Genomic DNA, 21,443 nt, shown 5'->3' on the forward strand with positions numbered 1-21,443 from the left:
AGGGTATTCTGTTATTGCCCCCAACCCCCAAGCTTTCTCACCTCAGGACCTTTGCACTGGCGATTTCCTCTGCCTTCCCTTGGCTCTTTAAATGATACACTCCTTCTCAGTTTTTTTTTTTTCTCTTTCTTTCTTTCTTTCTCTTTTTTTTTTTTATTGGAGTATAGTTGCTTTACAATGTTATGTTAGTTTCTGCTGTATACCAAAGTCAATCAGCTATATGTATACGTATATCCCCTCTTTTTTGGATTTCCTTCCTATTTAGGTCACCACAGAGCACTGAGTAGAGTTTCCTGTGCTATACAGTAGGCTCTCATTAGTTATCTATCTTATACATAGTAGTGTATATATGTCAATCCCAATCTCCCAATTCATCCCACCCCCCTTCTCAGTTTAACTTCTTCAGTCCATACTTTCTGAAATAAAACCACCTATTTTCTCTCAAAGGGCCCTGTTTATTTCCTTCATGATGCCTATCTGTTTACTTTTGTTAGTCTCCCCCTCCAGAACATCAGCTCCCTGAGAGCAGGACCTCTGTCTCTCTTGATGTTCCCTCAGTAGCTAGCACTGTGACTCAGATTACTTGTGGAATGAATGACCTGTGGCTTGCCATAGCTTGGCGGGCACTGAGCTCCCTCCACCCCTACACCTGGGCCCCTGCCAGCCTTTCCCAGCAATCCAGGACCAGATGCCAAGACCCATAACCTTGGGGCTTAAACACTTAGCTGTGCTCTACCCCAGGGACTTGGCATGAGTGTGTCTCAGTGGACCCTGGTTCCCTCCCTCCCACCTGTCCTCCCAGTGCCTTGCCTCAGAACCATACAGACCCGCCGGCATCTGTGCACAACGCTCATGGAACATGTCCAGGGCCCCTCTTCCCAGCAGCCCGTGCAAGCCCTACCACTTTGCTCCCTGGCCTGGGGGCTCTTCCTTGCTCTGCTCGCGATGTAAAAACACACCATTTAAAAGCCTCAGACCTAGACCTCTCCTCCATCCTTAGGCCAACTCCCAGCATGAGACCTCTTCAAGTTTGGGGGCATCTGCAGACACTTGGGAAATGTCTGCAAGGGAGGCTGTGTGTGGACGTCCCTCCGGCTCATCATTTACCGGAAGGGGTGGCTCTCTCCCCACTGGGTTTGAGAACATGGACATTTCCACAGTGAGGAACCCCTTTCTGTGCCTGCCCTCTGGTTTCTCTTACCAGCAGTCTTCTTGTGCTGCTCCCCTTAACTCTAGCTGTCAAAGGGGCCTGGAAACTCAGAGAAGTGGTTTTCTCCCTGCTAGGACCCAGTGTTCTCTCCGGAAGGCAAAGGGCAGAGTCTAAGTGCCTTCTGGGGCCTCTGGGAAACGAAGTAAATACAATAGGCAGAAGATTCACGGTGGGTGGGTGGGTGTTGATAATGCAGATTCTCGGGTTCCAGGTTCTGTTTCAAATCTGGGGAGCCAGGAAGGTGGCTCTTCTAGACACATCTCAGTTGGTTCTGATGAGGTGGTCCAGGGACAACACTTGGACAGACTGGTCTAGAATGTGAATGCAGTGACCGTGGGCTGCCAGCGCCCAAATGAACACTCCTGTCCAATCTCCCTCAGGAAATGATTACCTCCTCTGCTAGACTCTAAGCCCCTCTCCAGAAGGGACCAAAGCTTATTGGACAATGTGTGCTCAGCAGAAGGCCTGGCACATGGCAGCTGCTGTGGACGTTTGTTTGATGAAGACAAACTCTCTGGTTCTAGAGGGCAGAGCCGCTTTTACCGAGATGGTGGCAGGGCTGGTACGGCTGCAAGGCAGCTACAACAGAGGCTGGGGTTCTAACCCCGAGAACGCCTTCTTCCCTGAAGACCCAATGACTCTCAGAATCGGAGCCTGATTTCTTGCTGTGGGATGACCTCCCACACTTGAGGGGAGGGCCCAGGATTACTCCAGCCTCTCCACCTCAGGAAAGAGCAATGAGACTACCAACCTCTTCAACAGGGAACCGGAACAGAAGAGCCGCTTTCCCCCGGACCAGACTGAAGGCCTCTCCTACATTCTCAAGCTTTGCTGCATATTCGTATCACCTGGGAAACTTAAAAAAAATCCCACTGCCCAGGCCACACCTCATACCAAGTAAATCCAAATAGGTGAGGGTGAGATAGGTGATTCCAATGTGCAGTCATGCTTGTGACTCAGCACTCTACGACACAGGACCAACAGGGAGCCCAGCGCAGAGGGAAAAGCATGAGGCACAGACTTGTTTGCATCCCATTTAGTTTTGTGAGAAAAAACCCACAATTACAAGAGAAATGGGGATGCTCAGGCCGAGCACATTCAATAATCCTCACTGGGAGAGGGTTGAAAACTATTTGACACATTCCCTAAACCAGTAAATCAGAGATTCAGATAAATAATGATCCAAAGGGGGGACTGTCATCTACCCCAAGGCCACAGACAGATAACTAGAATTCTGGGTCCCAGGGTGAGTCTGGGAGGTGGGACCCTGTGAAAGGCAGCTGTGACAGGTGATGTCTGTCAGACACCAGCTTCTGGGCTGGCCCTGCTCCCTTCCCAGGTGCTGGGCGGGGAGGGAGAGCAGGCTTTGGCTCAGTAGAACTCTGGAGGAACCTGAGTGGGGACCAGGGCTGGCTGAGGGGACAGGCTCACTTATAGTTCTTGGAGGGAAATTCCCGCCGGCCTTTCCCCTTGCCGCCAAAGTTGCGCACCCGATGGATGACCTGCAGCTGCTGCTCAATGGTTGCGGTGATGTTCACATCATCGGGGATGTGGACGTAACGGACATTCCGGCCTGTCACAAAGAGGTCATCCAGCTCGACCTGATGCCCCCAACGGTCCGTGTAGGTGACCTGGGCCAGGCGGATGTTCATGAAAGCATCAACGTTGTCTATGCGTCCGCGGGCCATGCTCTCATCCCGCAGGTCCACGGTGGTGACCTGGCCCTGGAGGCCCTGCAGCAGGATGATCAGGCTGTTCTCGGAGATGGTCCGCTCCTTCACTGAGTGGCTCACTGCCATTCTTCCACACTGCGGCTGCTCGCTCTGGGAGGGGCACACAGAGGGGAGCTGTGGCAGGCTAGCGGGTGCAGTTGCTAACTCACCTCCACCAGGTTTTAGCACAAAATCCCCAGCCCAGACATTCCCAAGTCTGCCCACCTCCCCAATTTCTGTGTCTATGAAGCACCCTTAGGTGCTTCATGTACACACCTCATAGAATCCTCACAACACCCTGCAAGCCAAGGATCACTTATACTCCTCATTTATAAATGAGGAATATATGGCCGGGAGAGGTTAAGTCACTTGCCCAAGGTCACACAGGTGATAAGCGGAGGTGCTGGGATTCAAATCCATCGCTGCCTGACTCCAAACCCCACACCAGTGGTTCTGAGCCCTCACTGTATGTTAGAGTCATCTGCTGAGTTTTTACCTGGCTGCCACACCCCAGAGGTTCTGATTCATTTGGTCAGGGGTGGGTCCCAGGTATCCTATTTTTTAAAAGCTCCCCAGGTAATTCTAATGTGCATCCGAGTTTGAGAATCACTGCTCTAAAGTGTAGTTTACACCCTTGCTACCCAGGCACTTGCTAGAAATACAGAATCTCCAGGCTTTCCCCAGACCTACTTAGAGAATCTGCATTTTAACGTGACCCCTAGGTGAACCGCCAGTTCTCAAACAATCGCCTGCATCAGAATCACCTGGAGAACATGTTAAAACAGATTGCTGGGCCCACCTTTCAGTTTCTGACTCAGTCGGTCTGAGGTGGGGCTCAAGAATGGGCACTTCTGAAATATTCTCAGTTGATGCTGATGTTACTGGCCTGGGACGCACTGAGAACGACTGGTCTACAGGATGCTGCCACCATGTAACCAGAAATTTAGATAATTGATTGAAAACAAGAAATGGTAGCATATACAGCACATACGTTTTGAAGGTAAAGAAATGGAGGTTCGACTCCCCACTCCACCCACACTCTGTAAACGTAGGACAGTTACTTAATGTCTCTGAACCTGTTTCCACGTCTATTAAACCATAGGCTAAATGAGGCTAACAAGCTCTCACCACGCTGAATGTATTTTCCTTTGCTTTCGATTATGCCCCGATGCTGTATTAATGTAACTTTGTCTTATCTATCCCCCATTTTCAGACCCTGAGTGCAAGTTGGTGGAACTTTCTTTTCTTTCCGTAAGACCTCACTCAGGATACCGAAAGGGCTGTGCAGGGTGGCATTAAGTGTGGCAAGCTACCCATACCACTGACGAGAGGCTAGGAGCTGGGCCGGCCGACCCTAACGACCCCACCCAGGCTTCACCAGGAGTACGTGTCCAAGCAAGGGTCTGGGGCAGCACACTGACTGCAAAGAGGCAGGTCTGGTCTCGAGGACGGGCTCGGCCACTTCCTAGGAGGGCGACCTCGAGCAAGCCACTTGGCTTCTTCAAGCCTGTTAGCCAATCCCTAAAAGGGGGATGGTGGTCACCCTTTACTCACAGAGCGTGGGAGTAGGCTTGGGTGAGGAGCTACGCTCAGCAATCGGGAGGAAGACGCTGGCCCCGCTCCCGCCGCCTCCGCGGTTCCTGGCTCCCCAGCGTTCCGCCCCGGGCTCCCGGACCCACCGCGCGCGTTCCTTCCGCTGTCCCGCTGCGCGTCGCCGCCGAAACTAGCGAGCGCCTAGCCGGGCTGCTCCTCTCCCGCGGCCGAACTGAGAAGCCATGGCAACCGAGGGGCCGCTCGGCCCTCCCGGAGCATCGAGAGCGCGGCGGCGCGCAGGACCCGTGACTCCGCGGCGGGCCCGGAACTACAATCCCCAGAAGGCCTCGCGGGCGCGTGACTCGCGCTCCTGCAGCCGCGGCCTACGTCATTGGATTCTCTCCTATTTTGGAGTCTTTCTTCCGTTCAGCGAATCCGGTCGTCCCTCCTCCGTGGGGCAGTTAGTTCCAGAACCCCCGCGAATACCGAAACCAGGGATGCTCAAGTCCCTTGTATGAAGTGGCGTCGTATAGGAGGGTTCCGCATTCGCGGATACGGAGGGCCAGCTGTATTCACTGAACCTTCACCGTGTGTTGGACACTTTCCCAGGCTCTGGTCGTAGGGGTGACCAAGGAGACAAGCTCCGTGATCTGATGACCCGACCCTTAAATCAACTGGGTGGGGGGGAGGCGGGGGAGTCGCCTATGAGAAAAAGAAAATTATGATAAAATTTCTTCAGAGAATTAAAACGGGTCGATGTTATAGTGACTGGGTGATCTTTTATTGGACGGTCAGGGATGTCCTGAGAAGGTGACATTTGACATCTGAGTTGAGATGAATTACATGAAGCCAAGCTTGTGAACGCTAGGAGAAGAGCATTGCAGTTAGAGGGAACAGTTTGTGCAAAGGACCTGGTGCAAATGAGCTTGACAATTTGGACAAACGGGAAGGCCACTAAGACTGGGAAGAGTAGTGTGACAAGAAGTCGGAGAGGAAGGCAACAGCCAGGGTATTTAGGATTTTGCAAGCCAAGGTAAGGCGTTTGGATTTCTGGATTAGGAGTGCAGGCTCTGGAGGCTGTGCCTGGGTTTCAATCTGCCCCTTGTTAACTGTGTGACTTTAGACAAGTTAATTATCCTCTTTGTGCGTCAGGTTTCCTCTATTCTTACTGGAAGTGCAATGATAGGCCATCAAAGGAGAGTGACAGGATCTAATTTACATTTTAAAAGGTCATTCTGTATAGCCTTGGAAAAACTGCTTATCTTTCTTCAGCCTCAATTTCATTAGAAAAAACAAAACATAATGACTAACTCAGAGAATTGTTTTAAGGTTTGAGTGACCTTCATTAATGTGTGAAAGCACCTGGCACACAGGAGAAGCTCAATAAGAGTTAGGCTTGTGTCATTCCTTTATCCTCTCATTCACTGGTTTCCACCTTCCCCAGGAGCCTTCTCTTTTTACCAGTCATCACAGCTGGTCTCTCCTTATCCTAAAAATTGAAATTGTCTTTCTCCTCCATGCATGCTACTCTTATTTTCCTACCTTCCACAGTAGAACTTCTCAGGAGAGGCCTCTATATCAGTGGTTCTCCAGTTGCAGTCCCTTTTCCAACCTCATTTCTGTGTGAGACTGGATCTTCTTCATGTACTTCAGCCAAAACAACATAGCACAATGGATTGAATGCAGAAGCAGATATGAGAATCCAACTCTCTTCTGTTGTGATAGACATTAAAGTGATTTGCAAAACTATAAAGCAGTGTCACTCTTCTCACCATATTTTTTCTTTTGGAAAATATAGTTATTTTTATTTTTATTTTATTTTTTTTGCGGTACGTGGGCCTCTCACCGTCATGGCCTCTCCCGTCGCGGAGCACAGGCTCCGGACGCGCAGGCTCAGCGGCCATGGCTCATGGGCCCAGCCTCTCTGCGGCATGTGGGATCCTCCCGGACCGGGGCACGAACCCGTGTCCGCTGCATCGGCAGGCGGACTCTCAACCACTGCGCCACCAGGGAAGCCTGGAAGATACAGTTATTTTTAAATAAAAATGTTAATGGGTCTGTTGTTATTTAAAAGAGAATTAATATTAAAATTTTAATTTCATATATATGTGATTACCATATATATATATATATATATATACACACATATACACACATACACACACACACATATATATATATATCCCCCACATAAACAAACACTTTTGGGGGTTTTCCATAATTTTTTTAAAAAATAAATTTATTTATTTATTTTTGGTTGCGTTGGGTCTCCGTTGCTGCGCGTGGGCTTTCTCTAGTTGCAGCGAGCGGGGGCTACTCTTCATTGCGGTGCATGGGCTTCTCATTGCAGGCTTCTTTTGTTGCAGAGCACAGACTCTAGGCGTGCGGGCTTCAGTAGTTGTGGCACGGGGGCTCAGTAGTGGTGGCTCACGGGCTCTAGAGCACAGCCTCAGCAGTTGTGGTGCATGGGCCTAGCTGCCCTGCGGCATGTGGGATCTTCCTGGAACAGGGGTTGAACCCGTGTCCCCTGCATTTGCAAGCGGATTCTTAACCACTGCACCACCAGGGAAGTCCCTTCAATAATTTTTAAGAGTACAAAAGTGTCCTGAGACTGAAAATTTGAGAACTGCTGCTCTATCCTGAAGGCTTTCACCTGCTCACTCACCTCACTGTAATCTGGCTTCTTCTCGAGTATTTTGAGTTCTACTCCCATTAACTTCTCTGAAGAAGGTTACTAATGATTTCCTTGTTCTTAAGAGAACCTCTGTCTCTTTCTTAGTCCTTACTTCCATGATCCTTCTCAGTGATTGACCATACTGACCATCGTCCTCCTTCGTAATTTTTTTCCCCCTGGGGCTTTGTATCACTTGGTTTCACCCATTTCCCTGATTGTTTCTTCTCCATCTCTCTTTTTTTAACCCCACTTCATTCTGCTACCTAAACATGTGTGCTTTTTCTGGGGCTGTATTCCGGGCCCAGCTCTCTTCTCGGTCGAGTATCTCTTTGCCACCTACTACTATATGCTGAATTGCTTGTCTACATCTCTAGCCAGACTGCTCCACAGAAGACCTCCATTTCCCAACTGTCTGTTGCTTATTCTCACATGTGTCACTGGTACTTGGAACTCAGCGTGTCTACAGGACAAGTTCATCAAGTCCTTCCCAAATGAATTGCTACTCTGAATTTTTCTATTTCTGTGGTTGCTACCACCATTTTTCAACTACCCAAGTTGGGTACCTTGAATGCGCTTGACAACTTCTATCATTTCCGGATTCACCCACATCTGTCACAGTCACTGAACTCTGAAGATTCTTTGGAACTTGTCTCCCAGCCTTCACTTGCCTTTTTATTCTGACTGCCACCATTCTAATTGAGACCCTCTTTTTCTCATTTAATTCATTATAAAAGCCATCTTACTGGCCTTTGTGTCCCATGATCCTTTGAGAACAGATTCAAAGTACAGTTATGATCTTACTTACCTGCTAAGAAAAAAATCAATTCACTAGCAGAATAAAGTTTCCAGTGCTGACATTGATTTGATTCCAACTTACTTTCCAGCTGAATCTCCTTCAGGTTCTCTACCCAAACTCTCCAACCAGTGTTTCTTAAAGTGTGGTCTGGGAACCAGTTGCCTTAAAGTTATCTGGAATGCTTGTTAAACCCAACCCCACACCTACAGACTCAGGAGTGGAGCCTGGGGATCTGCACATCTAACAGTGTACACTACAATTGGAGACCTGCTGCTCTCCTTTCTAGCCAGAGTCAGCAACCCCCAGACAAGCCCTGCACTCTTGTCTCTGCCTTTGCTATCCTGCTCCATCTGCCTGGGATCTTCTCTTTTTATCTATAGATGTTAAGTCCAATCCCTCCTTCAAAGGCTGGCTCCATTGCTGTACCTTTCTGAAGTCTTCCCTGATTACCCCAATTGGGAGTGACGCTGATAGCGTATTGCTTGGTATATGTTTGCTGGTTGCATGCAGATTCACCATAGTTATTTACATAAATCTTGCTTCTCCTGCTCATCTCTTGGGTGTTGAGACAGGGAGAAGGTCCTAGGAGGCACAAATGCTTCACCCTACAAATAGCAGTTGCGGGAGGGACTGGTTTTATGAATGTGGTGAGAAGCTGATGGGGATCTGAATGAATTGGTGGCAGTGGGGTGGAAAGAAGGGATGAGTGTTAAAGACTCTGAAGAAAGCTAATCAGAATCCTTGGGGGCTGATTAAATCTGGAGTGTGGTTTGCAGAGGGGGAATCAATGACTTAAATTTTAACACTGGGTATCCAGAGAGGTGGTGGTCCATTGATAGGAATAAGAGGGTTGGGGGGTCATGCCTGTGGAGGGTATCTCAGTTTTTGGCTACTCAGCCACCGAACTCCTTTCCCATTTGGGGAAATCTGACATTCTATGAATTTCAGTGGGAGGTGAGGTTCTGCTTCCCGCTCCAGATGATTTAAAGGCCTTGTCAGGTATGGCATGGCCTTGTGACATAAACTCAGGCATTATCAGATTCTAAATCTGGAGCAAGTGACACGAACCAGCAGGAACTGTTTAGGCTCCGTCCTGGTGTCTGCGTCATCCAGTGCCTCATTCCTGGGGGTGCTGCTGGTGCTGGAGTGCTTTCCTATGCTGCCTGCCCTTCCTCGGTTCCTGGCCATTTCCCATGGTCCTTCAGTCTTCCTGACAACTGTGAGTTGCCTGAAGCCCTTCAGAAGATTCCTTCTCTACCTAAGTAGCCAGAATTAGTTCCAACTTTTTTTGCAACCTCAAACCCAGACAAGGGTCCACTTGAACTGAGTTCAAGAGCCTTGAATTTCCCTGTCCCCTTTAGATGAGCCCTGTTGTGGTTCTGCATCCAGTTGTCAGAGGATCACAGAATCCTGAGAGTTAGGGCGATTCCCAGGTCACCTGCTCCAACTTACCACCCAGGGTCCAAATCCCCACTCCACCCCCCCACAGATCCCCCTGTAACCACTGCCTGAGACTCCAGTGGCCAGCAACTCACTCCTGTGCCAGCTGTTTTACTCCATTGTTGAGAAGTTTTGGGTAACTTCTACCCATCACTTCTGGTTCTTTTTATGGAGAACTGTCTTATATTTAAGAAGTATGTCCTGAATAAAAAAAATGACATCAGTGTTAGACACTAAGCTTAGGGTGATGGAGCATCTCAGGGAAAGTGAGTCTGCAGTCAAAGTGAGGCGGGGGATACAGAGATTTGTGAGTTAATAGTACTGGTTGAAGATAATGGCCTCTCTGAAAAAAGGGATGCAAAACAATTTGCAGAAGAATGCAAACTAAGCACTGCAGGGCACATAAAACATTTGGTCAGCACTGGGGCAAGAGCGCTGGGGTGAGGGAAGGGGATAGGGTGAAGGTGAGAAATGGAGTGTGAGAGAGAGATGAGGTGAGAGTGAGGATGGGGGTGGGGGAAAACGCCAGGGATGAAATAAGGATCCTCCAGCAGTTGCCCTGGCCGTTCTGATAGACTTAGAAACAGCTACATAAATGCCTGCATCAAAGACGGGCCATCCTCAATCAGAAGCAACCGAGGGAGAGAGGGGAAGTGTGGTCAGAAATCAGTAGGATTTGGGACTTTCCTGGTGGTCCAGTGATTAAGACTCTGCACTTCCACTCAGGGAGCATGGGTTCGATCCCTGGTCAGGGAACTAAGATCCTGCAAGTGGGCCTGGCGTGGCTGGTGGGGTGGGGGAGAGAAAAGAAATTAGTAGGATTGGAGCCCCCGAGGCCAAGGGTGAGAGAGTTTTAGGAAGAAAAGGGTCTTGAGCAGGGCCAAGGAGAATGGGGAGCAGAGAAGGTGGTGGGGTCCAGCAAAGTTGAGGCCTGGAGACTTGAGAAGGGACCTACCTGTGTAGTGGCAGGAGCTATGGGGGGCAGGAGGGAGGAAGGCGAGGCAGCTCAGAAGTCTGTAGGGCTGGTGAGTGAGCTGAGGAGGCCCTGGAGGAGCAGAGGCCGTGCTGCGTGGGAGCGGCTTGGACCGAGGAGCTCCCCAGCTGCCAGTTGGTGAACTTCTAAAAACATTTAATTAATTAATTAATTAATTAATTAATTATCTTTGACTGCGTTGGGTCTTCATTGCTGCGTACGGGCTCTCTCTAGTTGCGGCGAGCGAGGGCTACTCTTCGTTGCAGTGAGCGGGCTTCTCATGGCGGTGGCTTCTCTTGTTGCAGAGCACGGGCTCTAGGCACGCGGGCTCAGTAGTTGTGGCGCCGGGCTTAGTTGGTCTGAGGCATGTGGGATCTTCCCGGACCAGGGATGGAACCTGTATCCCCTGCAGTGGCAGGCGGATTCTTAACCACTGCACCACCAGGGAAGTCCCTGGTGAACTTCTGAGGTGCAGAAAGGGGTCTGGGTAGGGAAAAAGTGATAAAAGATGTGGTGAGGTAGAGAGGAGAGGCGAGGGAGGGCATATGACACAGGTATTATCTTCTCAGTTGTAACTGAAGCTGAGAGGCCTTCTGGATATCCAGAAAACCCAAGTCAAGCATCCGTGACCTTCCCCTTGAATACCTGAAAAAAAAGTCAGCCCCTGGGGAATTTTAATAAGAGCAGGAGGGTGGAGTGATCTGAAGCCAATGTGCGCATCTAGGATTTAGGAGTCTTGGGTTTGCCCCCAGCTCTATAAATCTTTGTTTATAATACTTATTTTATCCTTTGTGTGTTTTAAAGTTGTATGTATCAAGTAACCCTAAAATAAACAATATATGAAGTTTATAGACAGTGGTTTTGGATGAATTATGTGAGAGATGGGAATTTAAACAACTTCCTTTATTGTAATTTCAGCTGTCTCTGTGACTTTCAAGAAGTCACTTTTACTTTCTTCCTCTTATTTTTCTCCCAGGATATGGGACTAGTGTTAATGACCCACCCTGGCAGGTCCTTCACCTTCATAATGAAATTTAAAAAAAAAAAAAAAGGCCACACCTAGTGGTGTGGCCTCGCTAGGCCTAAGGCAGCAGGGGTTTCCTGTGGTTCTGGGAACTAACAGAGAAAGTAATGTTATTTTTGACATCAGAGGAGCGACTGGCCAGAAACAAAAAGAACACAGCGTGTGTATGTGGGGTGGTAGGGGGTGTTAAGGGGATCAAGTAATCCAGAATAATTTCCATCGGCCCTTGGAACGCATCTTGACATTCTCATCTGGAAAGAGGTGACTATGATCTAAGAATTTACTTCACGTTGAATCATGAAACTGGGCAGGGAAGATTCAACTGTGAAGAGGGTTCTCCAGCCCAGTCCCTTGAAAACACTTCTTTTCACTCCCTCTGCTGCCAGCTGTCCAGGAATTTGGCAGCTGATGAGGAGTTTTCCAGGGAGTAATTCAAAGGGAGGAAGGGGGAGGTAAACAGTGTATCAGTTTTTCAGTTTTTGGATTTTAATTTGGGTCTTTACGATTCGGTATTATGCTAATATATATATATATATATATATATATATATATATATTTTTTTTTTTTTCTCCCCCCCTAAAATTTGCATGTGTCTTTCTGTGGTTTCCTGAGGCTTGAGTTAGTCTCCATGTATGTAAACCAGAGTGACAAAACAGGTGGAAGAGGATGAGGGAATCTGATCCTGTTCAGACTTGGGGATCTCCAGGATCTGGTTATGATGTTTGAATTTGTTTCTCACCTACCAGGATCTGGATATAAGGAAAAAAGTGAGTTTATCTTTTAAAATTGTTACATACTTATGTGGACTGCATGGGATGACTTTCATCCTAGAACTAAGGGCTAAATACATTTCCTCCTTTTTTTCCTCTCCTTCACTCTCAATTTTTATTACATCTTTCTTCTGGGAGCCATTAAAAAGTACTTTTGTTCAGAAGGCTTTTCTAGAGCTTTGCCTTGCATGTTCTACGGGGCCTTCCAACACTATGATAAGAACAAGAGCAGGACAGTTTAAAACTTAGTTGAGAAGAGGTAAGTCACAGAATTGCTGAAAGAGAGCAGATATACTCCCAAAGCATGGAGTGGGGTGGGGGAGTGCGGTGTGGGTAAAATTCCAGTTCTTAGACCCCACCTGGGGCAGGGCCTAAGAATCTGTAAACTCAGCAACTTAGCTGGGGCAAGCTGGCTTTGAGTCAATGAACTAGTTCTTTTCCTTTCTTACAGATGAGAGAACTGAGGCTCGGTGAGGGTAACTGCCTAAGACGCCGTTGTGAATTTGGGGAAGGGATGGGGACCACGGTGTGCCTTCCCTCGGAGCGCACTGGGCACTGTTGTGTGACACCCTCAGACCTCGTGGCCTGGTGTTAAATGAACAATGATGCCTTGTCAGTACTCAGTGCACATTCTTGCCAGAGTAATCCTTGCCTTCCCTTTCCTTTGTTCCCTCCCGACTCCCCTGCTTTCCCTGGGTACCCTGAACCACCACGCAAATAAACTTGTTTTTCTCAACATTTGTGCAAGTCTAGAGACATGAAACTCAAAGACTGCCTCATCACCAGGCTGCCTTACCAGAGATCTGTATCTTGTTTATTCACTGAGAGAACAGATAGGTTTGAAATCATCAGCACGGCTCTGGGATAGGTGGAGGCTGGAGGCTGGAGCCTGCTTCTCAGAAGCCCGTGGCCCACCTCCAAGGCCCCAGGACAAGCTCGGAGCAGACAGTGAAGTTCAGGTTTGTGGCAGTGCGGTGGCAGCCAGACCTAGGACAGAGCCTTCCCCTTCACTTGTCATCCAGTCAGGCCACCCCAACTGGTGGCCAGATTGCTTAAAAGAGACTAAAACAGAAGGCACTTTGTAAGCCTGTAAGCAGCAGCTTACACAGCACGGTGTGCTTCTCCTCCTCAGTGGACCTTTTGGGGGCTTTGGTGGGTAAGAAAGTCACTTTCATGGGTAGGAAGCAACTTTATTGGGTGATTTACCCTTCTGTATCCAAACCCTATGCCTTGGGTAAGCTAAAGGACAGGCACCCTTGCATTCCAGAAATATGTTCGCCTCAACTCTTGCTAAGGTGCAAGGGTCCTGAGTGGTCCTGGTGGCTGGCTCAATCTCAGGCAATGATCAACTCAGCTCAGTTTCTCCCCTACCCTCTGCCGTTCTGGATATTGCTTCCATGGGATTGAATGTACCTTGACCTCTGGATATTGGCTGATCCTGAGCCTGCCAGTTAGTTACTCAATTCAGGATGAATGTGAGGTGGAGGGCTGACCCTCCTTCCTGAAGCAATCAGGGCAGCCCTGGCCTGAGATGGTTCTCATGGATCCCAATTAGACTTGGCATCCTGCCCAGGGAAGTCACTCACCTGGTGCACGGAAGGGAAAGTGGTACACCATGTGCACCTCCCGTACATCAAACTTAAGGCTCTGCTTGGCCACTAATGGCGAAACAGAGGAGACAGATGTCATGGCACATCATGCTGCGTGTGTTTAGAAGGCAAGAACACTAAGTGGCAGAGGAAGACTCTGGGGGTAAGGAGGAAGTATCATTCTTAAAAAGCAAGCTGTTTCCTTGGTACACATTTCCATATGGGATAAGTGCACACTACATATGGATAGAGAGATGTGCGGAGAACCACAGACACCCACGCGCTCTGCGCAGGGCCTGCCTGAGGATTCCCTGTCACGGCCTTGCTCCCTCTGCCTCTGAGGTGACAGTTCCCAGTGTGCCAGGGAGAGGAGGGCTGTATAAACTGGGCCCCGACTGTTTGAGGCAACTGCCTTTTCCACTTACATCAAAACTCACGAGGCAGAATACATCCGAGAAAGCTCTGAAGTTTTGTGATGATTCACAGGCATCTGTGAGCAGTAGGTCCCCCGAGCAAAGCTATAATGAAAACGGCAACAGGAGCGCCCTCTTACTGACTCTCAGGCTTGAACCTGTGGCTCTGGATGCTTTGCCATAAAACTAGCAAGAACATGGGAAAGGTCCAATGTAAAAGCCAGAATATATTTTGCTGAAAATAGGAATATGTGTGTGCCTTCCAGAGACTGTGCTCCCTGAGGGAGACCCGCACAGTCCGTTAGGACATAAACAGGAACAAGAGGTAAGGAAGGGCTTCACTTAGTAGAAAACTAGCAGCATCATTTGGCTCCCTGGGGCATCCCCCAGGGTCCTCATCAAGAAGCCTCTCCGTAGGGGGAGGGTCGTGCCTGGTCAGCACAGCTATAACTCATCCATCATGGCAAGCAAATCATCGCCCTTGCTGGCACTCCGCCTTGGCTGGTCCAAGATCTCAAACTCCCCCATGATCCGAGCCAGCTCTTCATTCGTCTGCTGGTCCTGTGAGAGAAATGAGAGGTGGAAGGGAATGAGGAGGCTGTGTGGGCACCATGGCCTCTTTGTGCAGTTGGTAGTTAATTTTCCCACCACTGTGAGGCATTTCAGTTCCTCACCTGTTTGTCAGAATAGGGACTACATTACGTGCCGATTAGAGAGGAGAAGGGAGGGCCTTTGAAGTTCAATGTTAGTATAAGATGAGGAGGGGAATAAGATTTGACTTGTGTAACCCCGTGCACACACCTGAGTAGCTTGGATGTTGATAACTTCATAGAATAACTCTTCTGGCCTGGTTAGCGCTGCCTGTCTGCACAAGATGGTAGAGAAATGGGTCAAAGGTTAGGGTTTTCTCCCTGCTAGTGTGGCAAACTGGCCCTTGATAATTTGGCAACCAACTTTTTCTGCCTCCCCTTCTGCCCTTTCCATTCAACTTTCTACCCTGTCCCCAACCAGTGCACCCTACCCTACGCTCCAAGAAGTCCTTTTATGTCTCTGTGCCTTTGCATATACTACTGCCAAGGACGTTTTTCCCCTTCCTCTGCTTGGCAAACTCCAAGACCCAGCTCAGTGGCCAACTCCTTCAATCCGCGGGCACAAAGTCAAGCTGCCGTGTCCTCCACTGGAGTGTTTATGACATGGTGCTCGAGTGACTTGTGCACGTGTTCATGCTCCTACGACACTGGGAGTGCCTGAGGACAGGTCCCAGGTCTTCCGCTCCATCTGTGGGTCCCCACACATACCACAGTACCTGCCACTTCAGTGGAGAGGGAAATAGAAGGCAGCCCCCATCCCAAATATTTGGTTGCGAGGAGCATCACATGAGACAATGAAGGCAGAGGTGCTCTGTAAACTGTAAAGCGCTGCGTCAGTCTCAGTGAATTGCCACCACTATTGGTTCTGGGGGAGACTGATCCCAAAGATATCACGCTCCAATCTCCTTCTGGTTTCTTAACAGTCTTTTGTTAACATGATTACCTTGACTTCCAATTCTCTCATTGAGTTGTGCTTTGCTAAATGAAACATTAGAACTATTTTTTGAATGAATCCACACAGTTCAGGCTATTTAATACTGGTGGATTCTTCTTTAACTAGGTTATTGAGTTTGCTGGTATTTCATTTGTGATCTTTACATCTGTGTTTGTAAGTGTCTTTGGTTTATAACAGTCATTTTTCGGTTCTTATCACACTTAGGATTTTTATATAGGTCTTTAAAGAAACAGGCTGAAAACATACTCTTCCTCTTCATCAGTGGTGAAGAGATTCAACCGGAATCCTGGCTCAGGGCCACTGGGTTTCTTAATCTCCATGCCTCCTATCAGCCTGGCCAAGAGATTCAGCTCTTCTTTAGCAAGAGGGTTTGGAGCAATGCTTTCCTACAGGAACAATTTCATGATTTTTAGCCACATGAAGGTGATCACATTTTCTGCTGAGACCCCAGAGCCCTGGGGTGGTATTATAAAACAAGGCAAAACGATAACAGTTTAAGTTACTGCTGGGAAGGACTGGGTCCAAATGAAACATAGAAAACAGGCTTAACCAAGAGAGAAATAACCTGTGTCAGAAGCAGAGGGACTCTAACAAGGCACAAACCAGAGATTCTCAAGATGAGGGGAAGGCCCCAGGGATCCCCGTTCTCCTCAAATTACCTTCTTCCTTGAAGGAGAACAACGTTGCTTCTCCTTCAGGCAATCTAGTTCCCCCAGCCTTTACAAGTAGCCTGGCTGGAGGCTCCAGGTCCAAGGGCACTCATTCCATGGGAGCGACCACACTGCGCTCAGGTGGTCACTGTGAACAACCCCTCCCCCCGTCCCCCCACCGTATCCCTTCCATCCTGTGGCTCCCACTCACACTGCCTGCTCCCACTGCAGCCTTCCCCCCTCCTCCTAACCGGCTCTCTCTAACCCAGCCTTTCCCTGCTTTGCCTCTTGAATCAGGCCCCATGTCCCTGCCCAGGCGAATCTCTGGCCACTGCTGCTATCATGTTATGATCTAGGCATGTGGGAGAGAGGTGCCTCCCCGCTTTCCCCAACACTATGCCTCTGGGTGCCTTTGCTCATGCTGTCACCTGGGTTTGTATGCCTGTTTCTCCCTCTGGGCTATTTAGTATCTTCTTCACTCTACAGCCTTGCTTGAATGTCGCCTCCGCTGGAAAGACTTCTTTTTTTTTTTTTTTTTTTGCGGTACGCGGGCCTCTCACTGTTGTGGCCTCTCCTGCTGCGGAGCACAGGCTCCGGACACGCAGGCTCAGCGGCCATGGCTCACGGGCCCAGCTGCTCCGCGGCATGTGGGATCCTCCCGCACCGGGGCACGAACCCGTGTTCCCTGCATTGGCAGGCGGACTCTCAACCACTGCGCCACCAGGGAAGCCCTGAAAAGACTTCTTGTTCCCTGTCCCCCGCTCCCACCCGCTGGACAGGACATGTGTTCTGACACAGCTCTTTACTCAGAATGCTCAGCGAGCGTCTTCCGTCTTCCGCCGTGTTGTAGTTATTTGTTCCATCACCGTCTTTAAAAGCCCCTCAGGATGGGACCACATATAAGCCAGCTCTGTGTCCTGGGAACCCAGCCCATAGACGTAGTTCAGTAAATGTTTACAGAATAACTGAATATTCCATGATTTGTCCTATAGCTAGCTAGTAGCTAGTTCAGTGAAAATTTGTACAACAGAATTCAGAGAACCAAAAACCCCATTTTGAACTTAGCTTCCACGTCATTACACAGGGAAGCATTGAAAAGGGATGTTTTAAGGATCAGAATACACACAAGTGCTAAGCTCAGCAACCACGGACCTCGTAGCACGGGTACAATGCTATTTCACATGTCCTGGTGTGTGGTTCCTGCTTAATTATGGTGGTGGAGCCAAGCTTAAAATTACCTAATTATTCAGATCACTGGAAGTCTCCATGAGAAACTGTAATTAAAAACCTGTGTGATGGGGACTTCCCTGGTGGTACAGTGGTTAAGAATCCGCCTGCCAATGCAGACACGGGTTCAAGCCCTGGTCCGGGAAGATCCCACATGCCACGGAGCAACTAAGCCCGTGCGCCACAACTACTGAGCCTGCGCTCTAGAGCCCGCGAGCCACAACTACTGAGCCCATGTGCCGCAACTACTGAAGCCCGTGTGCCTAGAGCCCGTGCTCCACAACAAGAGAAGCCACCGCAATGAGAAGCCCATGCACCTCAATGAGAGTAGCCCCCGCTCGCTGCAACTGGAGAAAGCCCACGCACAGCAACGAAGACCCAACGCAGCCAAAAATAAATAAATAAATAAATAAATAAATAAAATTAAAAAACAAAAAACCTGTGTACTGGTAAGGCGGAATGGAGAAGATTGCAAACAGTGAGGGAAATGTTGGCCAGCTCTGAAATCTAGAGATCCCTCCCTCTCCCCGTCCAGACTCTTGTATCTAGAAATAAGCTATGAAGATAAACAAGGGAGGCAGAAGCTTACCTGTGTCTGTGCAGCTAAGTTCTCTGATGCTCCAGACATATGGGTTTCCACGGGCCGGTTCACACTGTACCTGGTGGCAACAGAAAACCACGAAAACATTGTCCAGCCCTTTTACCCTGACTTCCTTCTAACTCATAAATATAGTGCATAGTTTTTATTCTGAGGCATTAAAAAGTGTCCAGAAAGGCGCTGGGAATACAGAATACAACTAAGTGGGTGTCAACCACTCAAATTTTGCTTCTTCCCCCAAACAAAATATCTGGGAAGCTGTGTGGAAATGTTTTCTCTGGCAAAGTAATGTGTACCGCTGAAAAAAACGTGATCGGTACATGAAGGCCAGGCCCTTTTGGATCGCCACTGCAACAAAGGTTTTGGCTAGTTCTCTTGCATGGCTATTTAAAATTATTTATCTTTTCAACTTGTTAAGTTACCTTATGTTGGGAAATCTGAGGTGCCCTTTGGAAACATCGGGGCTCTGCATGCTTTGTATCTAAGGGGAAATTCCTCCAACTGTCAGCAGGGATTTTTCATAGCAGAAGTCAAACTGGTTTTTTAAGTGAAGGGACCTCCGTTGGACTTGAATTCATTTGGGGAAGGAGGAATTTGCTTACATATTAGTTCCCAGTTTCAGGACTCGGTCTCCATAGAGTTCAAAAGACCCTTCTTTGGGGGCAGCGACATAGCTCCCGCCGTGCTTGAATTCTGCCTTCCTCACTTCTTCGCCTTTGCTGTTGAACGTTCTACAATACAAATACGACCTGATGACGTGTTCTCCAAGCTTGGAGAGTCCCGGAGGCTTCTTTAATCTTGGTACTATGGGACCAAAGGGAATTCACGCACTGCTTCAAGATAAAGATGCTGGTTGATGTAATGATAGTAGTATAATAATACTAATAATATTTACTGAGTACATGTTATGTGCCGGGTGCTGTGTAACACTTTGGAGCATTTACAGTATTATCTTTTTTTTTTTTTTTTTTTTTACAGTATTATCTTATTCATCCTCACAGTAAACACTCAATAGATGAAGAAATAAATCCTGGTGAACTGGGTGGTTTGCTTCAAGTGTCTGCGAGGTGACAAGCTGGGATTGAACCTCACCTCCTCACTGCTGTGCTTAACTGAAGAAAAGGAGGGGCCCCAGCAGGGCTGCATTCTACGTGGTGGCCCACATACTGGTTTCCCAGCACCCCAAACGTTGGTCTCACAATTACTGTTGAGAATTCACCTGATGAGTCCGGGAACTTTGGTTCCCCAGGGAAGAGGCCCAGACACTGGCAACACAAAGCGGCCGTTGGAATTCTGAACTTTGTCCTTTAGAAATATGGACACCTGGGGAAAAAATACTTATTGTCATTTTTCCTGGTATATTTCCATAGACATATGCATTCTGAGGATGGAAAGTGTGTAAGGGCTTAAGAATGCTACCTAAGAGAGAAAAACTCACCGTAACTAACACCTGCAGAGGTGTAGCGTTTTTACACAGAACTTCTTTGGCGCCACACATCAAATCTTCCGGGTGAGTAATGCTACCCCTGCCTTAAAGATGAGGAGGCTGAGGTCCACAGAGTGAAATTGCCCAAAGAGAACAATAAGAGACAGGACCAGGATTCAAAACCAAGGTTGACACCAAATGCCACACCCATTCCTTGGTTCCTTGCAAACTTTCTATACAGCTGTGAGGCTTGAGCTATAAGAACCTCATTATCTCCGTTTTACAGTTGAGGAATTGGTGGCTCAGAGGTTAAGACGCTTCCTCTAGGTCAGCCAGCTCATAAGGGGCAGGGCTGAGGATTCAAACCCTTGTGTTTCTGACTCCAAGCTCTCAGCTAGGTGCTGGACTGGTAGATCCAGCTGGCATTAGAGTCTGAAGGTCTTCTCTGTGCCTGAAAACCCTACATGATGCTTACTTCTACTCCTTGCTTTGTGTGCCCTGTATTCAGGCCTTGGGCAGGTTAAATCCCATCAAGATTGTAGCAGTTAATCAATTTTATTGGGGAGTTCCCTGCCTGTCCAGTGGTTAGGACTCGGTGCTTTCACTGCTGTGGCCTGGGTTCAATCCCTGGTTGGGGAGCTAAGATCCCGCAAGCTGCGCAGCACCGCCAAAAAAAAAAAAAAAAAAAAAAAAATCAGTTTTATTGGAGCTTAGCTTCCTCATCTGTAAAGTGAGATACATTTGAAGGTCCCTTGAAACTCTAAAATTCTACAAGATTTCATTAGTAATATCATCAAGAATAAGCACCTACTGCGTGCAAGGCAGTGAAAGTGCCAAGTGGTAAGGATTTGTATGCTGGCAGTTTGGCCTGCCGATGTTAGACTGCCTGGGCTCACACCTCAGCTGGGCCTCTCCTTGGCTCTGGGTTTTTTGGTAAGTTACACCACCTTTCTCTTTGGTAAACTGGGGATAATAACAGAACCTATTCAATGGGTTAGTTGACCACTATGTCAGATAATGAACAAAAAGCACTTATCACAGAGCCTGACACATAGTAAGTGCTCAATAAGAGATAACTAATATTCTCAGTATCACAGTCTAATTGGGCACAGGACACAGCATAGAATGGAAAAACGACGACACTATAAAACACGATATGCTGAATGGAATATGCAAATGAGCCCACTGAGGAGAATGACCACAGGCAGAGGGGGTGGGTAGGTGCAACTGCGGGTTTGGAGCTGGGCCTGGAGGAGGAAGGTGGGTGTGAAGACACTTCAGAAGCAGAGATGGGCAGGCACAAGGCACGTTTTGGGGAAAATGTGCACACTGGGTTGGTTGGAGAGTTTGGCTTTAAGGAATTTTTAACCTTGAGACTCTGTGACCAAGGGATATGAATATAAGCATGGAGAAGGAAAATTCTGAGAGAGAAGTGAGACCATATGTAGGTACTGGACTCTCTGTTAGCTAATTCTAACAGGGTTGACTATGTCATAGATCTGAAATGTACAAATTTAAGTCAACTGTGTGTTTGACCTGAGAATCTGTCCTTGGCTGGATGGGACTTTTGGGTCTGCCTGCTTGCCCAGCCCCTCTGCTGGCCCTCAGCTGTAGGTGTGACTCTCGCGTGCCCTGTTCCTCTCACTCCACCCTTTTTATTCCGAGGTGATCTCATCTACACCCATACGCCAGTATTCACCTCTGTGCTGATGGCTCCCAGATCTGGAGCTTCCACTCAGTCTTCCTGGGCATCTGACCCATCTACCCCATTTCCTATTAAACGTGTCCACCTATGGGTTCCATGGGATGCACCTCCAATTCACCCTGCTCAGAACAGGGCTCAAGCTGTCTTCCCTAACCTGA

The 21,443-nt window shown here is 48.4% G+C and overlaps 2 protein-coding genes across 3 annotated transcripts in view; both read right to left on the minus strand.

Moving 5' to 3' along the window:
• Positions 1–2,231: 2,231 nt before the first annotated feature.
• Positions 2,232–4,789, minus strand: LSM10 (LSM10, U7 small nuclear RNA associated). Of its 2 annotated transcripts, none has more exons than XM_060089508.1 (2): positions 4,602–4,789; positions 2,232–3,033 (listed from the first exon to the last, which is right to left on the minus strand). In XM_060089508.1, exon 2 carries the CDS (start codon positions 3,007–3,009, stop codon positions 2,638–2,640), a length of 372 nt encoding a protein of 123 aa, XP_059945491.1. In that variant the 5' UTR covers positions 3,010–3,033; positions 4,602–4,789; the 3' UTR covers positions 2,232–2,637. The 2 variants fall into 2 exon arrangements, with proteins under 2 accessions (XP_059945491.1, XP_059945490.1); XM_060089507.1 differs by having other exon boundaries at positions 4,477–4,789.
• Positions 4,790–12,988: 8,199 nt separating this feature from the next.
• Positions 12,989–21,443, minus strand: part of OSCP1 (organic solute carrier partner 1) — a 28,282-nt gene continuing 19,827 nt past the window's right edge. The window contains exons 5-10 of the mRNA XM_060082289.1: positions 19,374–19,477; positions 18,757–18,885; positions 18,146–18,215; positions 15,926–16,065; positions 14,936–14,999; positions 12,989–14,695 (exon numbers count right to left, since the gene is read on the minus strand). Of these exons, the coding sequence (XP_059938272.1) occupies positions 14,579–14,695; positions 14,936–14,999; positions 15,926–16,065; positions 18,146–18,215; positions 18,757–18,885; positions 19,374–19,477 (624 nt within the window). The 3' untranslated portion in view covers positions 12,989–14,578. The remainder of the gene's footprint in view (positions 14,696–14,935; positions 15,000–15,925; positions 16,066–18,145; positions 18,216–18,756; positions 18,886–19,373; positions 19,478–21,443) is intronic.

This window comes from Mesoplodon densirostris, chromosome 2 (assembly GCF_025265405.1).
Source record: "Mesoplodon densirostris isolate mMesDen1 chromosome 2, mMesDen1 primary haplotype, whole genome shotgun sequence".
NCBI lineage: Eukaryota > Metazoa > Chordata > Mammalia > Artiodactyla > Ziphiidae > Mesoplodon > Mesoplodon densirostris.